Here is a 10,542-nt window from a genome sequence, read left to right as displayed (position 1 = left end):
CATGCATGTTTATTACTTCCAGTGTTTACTTTTCTGAAAGCATTATAATTTGTGTGTATTTGTAAAATACTTTAATAAATAGTCTTTAGTAACTCTAGTAAAATAATTTAAAATAACTTTAGTAAAATAATTTAATAAATAGTCTTTAGTAACTGTTACACGATGACTGGGCTACTTCTTCTCATAGGCAGTTTCATGTGACTACTCAAACTGTTCCAAAGCAAAACTATACACCACCACAAACCGATGTCTGAGGTTAACATGCCCTTGTAGATAACAGCAGCGTGGTCCAAGACTCTGATGGCCATTACAGAGTCAAGGCTGGAAGGTGTCTAAGGCTGGGAGCTAAATATTCAAGGATACTCAGTATTTCAGAAGGGTGGGAAGCTAGAGAAAGGGGATGATGTAGCTCTGTTAATTAAGGATGGTATTCGTGCAATAGTGGGAGATGATTTTAATCCTCAAAATCAAAACGTAGAATTAGTTTGGATCTATATGAGAAATAGCAAAGACAAGAAGTCACTTGTGGAAGTGGTTTATAGGTCCCCAGAAAATACTGTAGGATGGAGTATAGAGGAAGAAATATTGGGTACTTGTAAGAAAGGTACTGCATTAATTATGGATGGTTTTAATCTATTCTAATCTAGTAGATTGGATGAATCAGATTGGTGAAAATAACTTGGAAGATGAGTTCATAGAGTGTTTTTGCGAAAATTTCTTAGGGCAGCATGTTCTAGGGCCAACCAGAAAGCAGGTTATTGTAAATCTGGTAATGTGCAGAGAGACAAGATTAATTAATTACCTCAAAATTGTGAGAAGTAATGTAATTTTTAAGGCTGCAAGAGCTAACAGTAACGAGTTCAGCAACATACAGAAAGGGGGAGGCACATGACAGACAGTTGACTGAGTTGCACGGGACAGTGATGAGATTAAGCGCAGAATGGGAGATTGAGAGAGTGTTAATTGAAGGAATGACACAGTACAAGCCATTTACAGTGTTTAAAGCCAGATAAGGGGGAATAACACAATACAAGCCATTACAGTGTTTAAAGTTAACAAGGTTAACAGCCAAATAAGGGGGAATAACACAATGCAAGCCATTACAGTGATTAAAGTTAACAAGGTTAACTGCCAAATAAGGGGGAATAACACAATACGAGCCATCACAATGTGTAAAAAAAACAGTATAAAATGTGCTGTAAATCTATGTAAGGTGTGCGCACCAGCCCACCCGATCTTGCAAGATTGTATTGTATAATAAACTGTGATCGAACGAGACAGCCCGTGGTCGTCTAAGTCTACAATCGGGATCGGGAGAAAAGGGGAATATATCGGGAGGGCTACCGGCTGGGGAATTTGCCCCTGGCGCTCCGAACTCGACTGGTGGAAACCTAACGGTGTCAACGAAACCAAGAGTTGTCTGGTGGCTGCCACGCTAGCGGGTATCTGGCGGAAACGGCCGGTAACGAAACTAACAAAATGAAGGGGTGTCTAGGTAGCAGTCATCATGATTACATCTTGCATTTGTCTGAGGGGGAGAAGACTGATTCTAAGACTAGTGTTTTAAAATTAAATAAGGGCAATTAAAAGAATTTTAAAAAGCGATAGATAAAATGAAGCAGAAAGTTAGGCTGAAGGATAGGACAGGAGGGATATTGTGGCAGACATTTAGGGAGATATTTCATAATATTCAGCAAAGACACATCCCCGTGAGAAATAAATATTCTGGAGAGGTTGCACTATTTGTGGCCAACTGAGCAAGTTAATGATAGTATCAAATGAAAAGACAAAATGTACAATTTCATGAAGATCAGTGCTAGGTCAGAAGATTGTACAGAAATTTTAAAATTAAGATTCAGGTCCACTCCAGTGACATGAGCCCATTAGTTTGCTTGGCATTACTTTACATTGTGGAGGGAGTGTTTCAAAATTACCAGTGCCTTTCAGATGAGATGTTACACTGAAACTTTCTTCCTGCTCACAAGATGGATGTAAAAGTTATATGGTTCTTCTTGAAAAAGTGTAGGAGAGCTTTCTTGGTATTCTTGTGTCAGAAATTTGGAATTTGCGTAGAATTTATACTTGTTACAATTATATGGTTTTGCCATATAACTAGTGTGTTATTTATTTATCATCTTTAACTCTGAGTAAACTCATTTTGTTGACAGCTTTGGTTGCCATCAATCCTGCAGTTCAAAGATGAAAATGATAATACTGGTCAGTAGTTATCTGTTAATACACATTACAGAAAAAAAACTACAGCTTTTCTCATCATTTATATCTTTGATGGTCCACAAGGCTGTGTCCTCAGCTCCTTACTATATGCCTTAGACACCTATGACTATGTGACTAACTCCGCTCCAACTTGAGTTTGCTGATAACATCACCGTAGTGGGTCGGATCTCAAATAATGATGGGACGGAGTACAGGAAAGAGATAGAGAATCTGGTGAAATGGTGCAGCAACAATAATCTCTCCCTCAATATCAGTAAAACAAAGGAGATAGTCATCAACTTCAGGAACCATAGTAGAGGGCATGACCCTGTCTACATCAATGGTGATGAAGTGGAAAATGTCAAGAGCTTCACGTTTCTAGGTGTCCAGATCACCAATAATCTGTCTTGGTCCCTCCACACTGACACTATAGTTAAGAAAGCTCACCAACACCTCTACTTTCTCAGGAGGCTAAGGAAATTCAGTATGTCTGCTACGACTCTTACCAATTTTTATAGAGGCACCAAAAGAGGAGGCATCCTTTCCAGATGTATCACAGCTTCATATGGCTCCTACTCTGACCAAGATTGTAGCCCAATCCATCACGCAAACCAGCCTCCCATCCATTGACACTGTCTACACTTCCCACTACCCCTGAAAAACAGCCAGTATAATAAATGACCTCATGCACCCTTGACATTCTTTCTTCCGCCTTCTTCCACCAGGAAAAAGATACAAAAGATCACGTACCAACTGACTCAAGAACAGCTTCTTCTCTGCTGCCATCAGACTTTTGAGTGGACCTACCATATATTAAGCTGAAGTTTCTCTACACCCTAGCTGTGACTGAAACGCTACATTCTGCACCCTCTCCTTTCCTTCTCCCCCATGTTGTCTATAAGCAGCATGTTTAGTCTGTATAGCACACAATAAACAATACTTTTCACTGTATCCCAATACATGACAATCAGTAATCAAATCAAATCAAAAGTTAAATGATCCTGTGCACTTCCGAAATCCAAACTTCTAATTATTCCTGACTCCTGCCTGACTCCTTGACTGGAAGGAGCACATTGATGTAAGTTGAGGTGTCCGAACCCTGTCTTGAATAACCACTATAGAAGATCACCCATGGCTATAACAGAATCAAATTCTCCATGGAGTCCAGTATCCTCCCCAAAGACAACTCCATGTGTGCACAGGTCAGCGGCACTTCATCAGGCAGCAGGCGGATAGACAGACTCCTCTGCTATGCATGCCACTTTGTAGAAGACCTCTGACATCTCTGTCTGATGTTCCCATGTCTCTTGATGCCTCTCCAGCATCTCTTGAAAGGCCAGTTGCAGAGGCTCATCATCACACTTAATGTCTCTTCCCCAGCACTCTTCCAAGTGCTGGTATGCTCCGCTGCCCCTGCCTCCTCCTGTTGAGGACAGACGTTGGCGCAGTGGCCACCAGAATGTGAGACCCTTTGTAGACGAGGTCAAATACCCACCGCGGTGTGTGTCTCTGGGCTGGTGGAGGGTGTAATGACTGCTGTGATATCCCTACATGTGAAATTTCTTAATCCGGATTGTCCACAGTCCTCTCTAGGTTTGTCTGGGCTTCGTTTCTTTCAGGTCTTGTCCTTTTTCTGTTGGCAACTGTAACTGAGAGAGGGAAGAGGAAGAGATTGCCTGAGCTGTCTCCAACATTTTGGAACAGTTTCTATGACTTGCATGAATTTGGATGGTGACCACAAGCCAATCTCTCCATTTCTGCAGGACCTGTCCCGCTCCATCCCTGCCAGCTGGGCTGCCTGCTCCTTGAGGTTGGTGAGGTCTTTGAATTGTGGTGGGGCCTAAAGTGCAGGAGGAAACCATTCGGCCCATCAAGTGCACTCACTCTTGGAAAGGTCATCTTACCCAGACCCACTCCTGTGCCCTATCCCCATAACCCTGCACATTTACCATGGCCAATCCACTATCCTGCACATCTTTGGACTGTGGGAGGAAACTGGAGCAGACATGGGGAGAATATTCAAACTCCACACAGTTACTCAAGGGTGAAATCGAATCCAGTTTCATGGTGCTAATCTCTGTGCGATCGTGCTGCCCCTCGCCTATTATTGCTTAACATATCCTGCACAAAGTGAGAAAGGGGGATTGCACGCAGTTGGGTCTATGTATCTTTTGCATATCTCCAGTCTTACAAGTAACCCATTGGATTGTGTGTCATGTGATGTTACACTGCAGGTTATGATGTGGAGACCCAGAGGTTGTCCAGAAGGATTCTGGGGCAGTATCCTCCAGCGTGGTTAACACATACAGATGGAAGGATAAGGCTCACAGAGGCATGTCATTAGCAGTGCTTGCTGGTGCCTTAAATACTGGAGATCCCCCTCACCCCCAGGCAGCATGAGAGCTCTCTGTGAAAGGGTCAGGAATTCAGAGTGGCCTCTCCACCTGCAGAGTAAATGGACTGCAGTGAGGCTATGAAGTATCACCTTATCACAGTGCCACTCAGGCCCATGTCCCCTTGAGCATGCCTTGAGCACTGATTGACATGGAGACTTCTTCTCACGCCAGATTTGTCTCCCTAGTCAACTTCCTCCTCCCACCCTGTGGATGGAAGGCATCCCTCCTAGCCTCCACTTTGTCAAGAACAAAGAAGAACAAAGATCAAAGAGAAGTGCAGCACAGGAACAGGTTCTTCAGCCCTCCAAGCCTGTGCCGATCATGATGCCCTAACTAAACTAAAAAAAACTGCTCTTACTCGGATCATATATTTTTAAAGTTTATTTATTAGTCACAAGTAAGGTTTACATTAGCATTGTAATGAAGTTACTGTGAAATTACCCTATTCTCTCTATTCCCTTCCCATTCATGTACCCATCCAAATGCTTCATAATGTTGCTAATGTGCCTGCTTCCATCACCTCCTATGGCAGCACGTTCCAGGCACCCATCACCCTCTACATGAAGAACTTCCCCCGCACATCTCCTTTAATCTTTCCCCTTCTCACTTTTGAACCTGTGCCCCTTGTAATTGACACATCCACCCTGGGGAAAAGTCCCTGACTATTCACCCTGTCTATGCCTCTCATAATTTTGTAGACCTTTATCAAGTCGCCCCCTCAGCCTCCATCTTTCCAGTGAAAGCAATCCTAGCAGGATGCCCTGGGAGAAGACATTTGGGGCTGAAACTCCATGTTCTCCTTCAAATATTAGCTAGGTTGATGTCTGTGCATCTTCTGAATGGTGCCCAGAAATGATGGCAGGGTACGTGACATCCCACCCACCCTCCTGCGCAATGCATTGAGAAACCTCTGACTGCATAATTAATGAGGGTCTTGTGACACAGCACAAATTCCCGGATGGGAAGGTTTCACCATTGCAGCCCCCCACCATGGGAATTAGTTCTACAATGGGAAATTCCATCCATGGTCCCTTATTTACAGTTAAAGTTAAAAGTTTATTTATTAGTCACAAGTAAGGCTTACATTAACAGTGCAATGAAGTTACTGAGAAAGTCACCCCACACACCAACACCTGTTTAGGTCAATGTGCCTAACCAGCACGTCGTTTAGACTGTGAGAGGAAACTGGAACACCTGGAAGAAACCCATACAGACACAGGGAGAACATGTACACTCCACATAGATAGTGACCCAAGCTGTGATTTGAACCCAGGTCCCTGGCACTATGAGGCAGCAGTGCTAACCACTCTGCCATTATTGTAGAGAGAGGAGGAACCACAGGCAGATAGATGGTCGTGTATAGGAAGCTAGCATATTGATCCTTTGCCAATGAATTGTAAGCAAAGTTCCTCAAATCCCATTTTGATAAAGCAGCAATTTACAAATGGCAGGTAACTATGAATGCAAATGTCCTACAGCTCCCCCTTGTGAGACATTGAGGCTTCCCGTATCTGTGACTATCCAATATGCAAAAAGTCATGTTACACACTCTCCGCCTGAGCACTGATTGCAATGGCTACAAGTGCTGTTTTCAATGTAATCACCCCTTCCTCGCGGGGCTGAGTTGTTGGCATTTGTATCAATGAGCCTCCAGTGTGATTTACTGCTGCGATTTCAAAACGTGAGGACATTCGTTTCGATCCCGGCACAGTGCAACACCTATAAAATGGTGGATTTGTCTCGACTTTGTGTCGCTCTGTAAATCCACTCTCACAATAATGAAGATGTGCACGCCTACAGTATCCGGCAAGGTTGCAAACGGCAGTCGGGTTGCTCGGAACATCACTGTCCCCTGGTCAAAGGAACAGCGCAGATGTGACTGTAAAACGCTTTACAATATGTATATATGTAACATTAAAAGATGGTGAGACTCCCTTTAAAAAGATACACATGCCATGTGCCTGAAAGGTCGTGAGCAAAGCCTCCTCTGTATCTCTGATGTCTGCAGCTACTGGTGCTTGTGTGTCACTGTTACACTGGGTGCAAGCAATAAGAAACACACACACACACACAAAAAGGATTAAAATGGTGGGATTGTGCCTGAAACCCTTCACAAAGGGATCCTGACTATGATGGGTGGAGTATCCTGCTGCTTTGTCCCAGCGGGACAGAGGCATGAACTAAAGGCAGCTGGGTAGGGTTTTATTCCCCCTCTCCCTCCCTCTCTTTGAAATACTGACCTACACAGAAACACACACACACACACACACAGTGTCAAACAGATTCTTAAAATGGTGGGTATTTCTCGCCTCTGTTCCTAGCCCTTTAAAACCACGCAGTATATCCGCTTGGGTCAGTTTCACCAAGTCCATTGACGTCAGTGAGGGGGGCCACATGACCAAGCAGAAACCAACCAGCTGGGAAGGAGATTCTGCAATGTTCATTGCCTGCTTTCCTGTACCAAGACTATCCTTCAGTGAATTCAGTACAAGGATCCTGACGTGTCGCCTTTTGTCCCTTTTTTTGTGTAAGGGGGGGTAGGGAGGAAGGAATATCGACTGTGTTTTGGGACATCTTTCCTTTGGAAACCATGGCTTTCTTTCCTGTAATCCAAATCTAGGATCAAAGGAGAAGCTACAGAGAAGGGGATCTGTTTGCAAGGAACGGCGCCTGTCTTCTCCTCACCCTCCCCCCTTTTTTTTATTCTCCCTTTTTTCCCCCCTCTCTCTTTTTTCCCCCTCCCTGCTTTTTTTTGGGGGGGAGTGCTCGGGGTTGGCTTGCTAGCTATGGATTTGAACAGCAGTGGAGGCGGCGGCGATCACATGCAGGGCTCCGAGGAGAGGTCTTGCCTGCTGCCCGAGTCCTCGGCTTCGGATCTCAACAAACTGGGGGCAGCACCCTGCAGGCGTGCGAATTACTGTACTAATGGTATGAGGTACAAACTGCTGCAGGAAGGGGATATCCAGGTCTGCGTGATCAGGCACCCCAGGACATTTCTCAGCAAGATCCTCACCTCCAAGTTCTTGCGGAGATGGGAGCCCCACCATTTGACGCTGGCTGACAACAGCCTGGCTTCTGCCACGGTAAGTGTGGACATCATCTCACTCACCCTTAATGATGAAGGCTGCTGACAAGATAGAGCGAGCACACACTGAAAGGTTCTTGTGTTCAACTGCAGAATCAAAGCTGCCTTGTCATTGCCAATCCCCAGTTCAGCAGATAACCAGCCCTAGTTATTTGATTTTTATTTAAAAAAAATCAAAGGCTGCACCAACATACACAGGAAATAAGTATTAGTAATGGCAAAATGTACAGCAAAACGAATGTTACCTATGACTTTGGTTCATTCATATGTTTCAATCTCGATTATTGTGTTCCCGTTTCAAACAGAAAAATAAACGATTTTAGGTTTTTTTAGAAAAGGTATGTTCCTCTTTCAGATCTGGGTTTGAGTTTCATGTTTAAGGTGTTCCTCACACTGTGAGATGACAGGAACAGCAGCTGGATTTGAAACCACTGTGAAGGCAGTCACGGTGCGGTGTGTGCAGTCTTGCTACTGTTGCATAGAATTGATCCTGAAAATGTCACCGTGATTAAATGTCCCCCCCCCCCACCCCCCTCCAGAGAGGAGAGAAAGTAAATAGATTTGAGCTGAGTATTCAGAAGTGAGGTGAAAATGGTCCAGTACAGTAACACAATCGACTGGCAAAAGAGAAATCATTGTTACAGTATCGGATGAAATATTTTTTAACGCCCCCCCCCCCATTGATACATTGCTGTGATTTATTGATGGCATTATGTTGAGTTCACTCCAAGATAGTTAGTTCCGAAGAAGGCAGGGGACGATTCTTGTTTGGTGGGTGCTGGACTGGTGTGGAGAGGGAGAACATTGCTCTTTGCTGGGGAGAAGGGGATGCGGGAGAATATTTGTCCTTGGTTGAGGGGTTTTTTTTGGGGCTAAGACTTGAACCAAGGTTTGACTTGGAACCAGGGATTTGGAGATGGCGAATTTAAAAAAAAGCAATGTTGGTGTGATTGCGAATAGACACATCCGGGCTCTCTCTTCGTTCAGTCAAAAACACACACAAAAAAAGACAATGTTTTTGTGGCACGTTTTGTTAAGGGAAGGGAGCCGGCGCTCCATTCTATTAAGCACAGCTCCTGAATCTGTGGCTTGGAGAAATGGTTGATTTTTTCTCTGGAGCAAGATTTATTTTCATTTCGTTTAATATTTTGAAGGGGGGGGGGCGGAGGATACCAAGGTGTTTGATTGACAGCAGTCACCCTGTGTATTTGACCGCTGGAACCTGGGCAGGCAAATCCCCTTGTTCGCCACATATTTCGTTACTCGCTTCACCTGGTCAGAGACAGTGGAAGCCGGAATGCATAATGTCAGTAGATGATTCCACAGTAACAAAAATAAATAACCCCATTTAAATGATTCCTCCCTCTATATAATTGCTAATTTCAGGATGTATCAAATCTCTCGCTACTTCAGAGAACCCTCTAACAGGGATCCAGCTACTGAAAGGGACTGCGCTGGTTAAAGTTTTTTTTATGGGCTCCAGGTAGTCCCGACTGAAGTTAATGAACTTCTCGTTGAGAGATGCTTTCGGAAGCGAAGACAAAAGCAAGCGTTGCAATGAGCAGCCCGAAGCATAGCTAATGTTACACCACTAAGTTAGTTCCTGCAGCTGCCTGTTTCCTATCGATCACGCATTTATAGCAGCCGCATTGCCGTAGCTTCTACAAATGTTCCTAGATATTCCCCTGTCCCCGACACACAATAATTCTTCTTGCTTCCTTTTGACTGTCCAGGCCGAAGGGCCATGTGGAGGGCATGGGAAGCGAGGTGGTGGTTTCGGTGTAACATTGACGTTGTCTGCCTATTTAATTCGGCTCGCCACCAGCCCCCTCTCTCCCCCGTTTTAGTCGCACTCCCCAAGACAGAAAGAGGGGATACTATTTGAAAACGTTTCACTTTAAAGCCGATCTTGCTTTATTAATTGTTTAACATCAACCGAAATGACCCCCCCCCCCCCAAGTAATTGCGGTTTAAGACATTTATCCGGGCAAGAATTACGTCGTTTCCGAAATCGCGGGCAACCATTTATACTGTTGGAAATTCACTAAGTAAAAAAAAGGATGATCAAATATCGACAGGTGAACAAATGTTTCAACAGTTAATTAAATAAGAACGAGAATTAATGCAGTTGAAACTCAACGCCAGGCTTGCTGCTGTGAAATTACATGTAGGTTGCAACAGGCTCTTGTTACAGTGCACCCCATGTGAACAGATGTAAGTCTGAAATTGGTATCAAATCAGTTATTGCGGTGACTGCCGCGAGATGTTTCTTTTTCAAAAGGCCAAACTTGGTAGAAATCGAATACACCTTGTTGTAAATAGTGATCTTTTTGTGGGATTGGCTGGTCAGGTTCAGGTTGTGTGGCACTGTGGGCTTCCTTTTGTTTTGTTTTCTGGTCCAAGTGGATGTTTTGACAGATAGTTATCGCACAGGTAGAAATAAACAGCAACTTTGCAACAAAAACAAACCAAACGAGCCGGTCTGGATACATTGTTGAAGTGTATTTATTAGTGTCACAAATGGGCTGCCAAGAGAGGACAGTATTTAAGAGCTTGATGCGACCCCAGTCACTTGTTAAATCCACTCTGGTTGGCTTTGCTAATTATTTTTGTGTGGCTCCCACTTGTACCAATCCCTGATCCTCAGCACCGACCTTCCTGGAACTTCGCTCGTAAATCTGGAAGTGCCCATTGTGTCATTGTGTTTATACTGAGGCCCATTAGCATCTGGAAACAGTGGGATGTTTATGGAAACCTCCCCACCACAATTGATTCTTTTTAAACCTATGGGTTTATTTTAACTCAGTGATCTGATGGGTTCATGTCAAACTGTTCTCTCCCAACAAG

At 44.1% G+C, this 10,542-nt stretch overlaps 1 protein-coding gene across 2 annotated transcripts in view; it reads left to right on the top strand.

The window, feature by feature from the left end:
* The first annotated feature begins 6,996 nt into the window (after nt 1–6,996).
* Nucleotides 6,997–10,542, top strand: part of cmip (c-Maf inducing protein) — a 227,149-nt gene continuing 223,603 nt past the window's right edge. For both annotated transcript variants that reach the window (XM_080186763.1, XM_080186762.1), the window contains exon 1: nt 6,997–7,693. In XM_080186763.1, the coding sequence (XP_080042889.1) occupies nt 7,397–7,693 (297 nt within the window). In that variant the 5' untranslated portion in view covers nt 6,997–7,396. The remainder of the gene's footprint in view (nt 7,694–10,542) is intronic.

This window comes from Carcharhinus amblyrhynchos, chromosome 4 (assembly GCF_965287045.1).
Source record: "Carcharhinus amblyrhynchos chromosome 4, sCarAmb.v2.hapA, whole genome shotgun sequence".
Lineage (NCBI taxonomy): Eukaryota > Metazoa > Chordata > Chondrichthyes > Carcharhiniformes > Carcharhinidae > Carcharhinus > Carcharhinus amblyrhynchos.
This window is presented reverse-complemented; position numbering and strand designations above follow the sequence as displayed.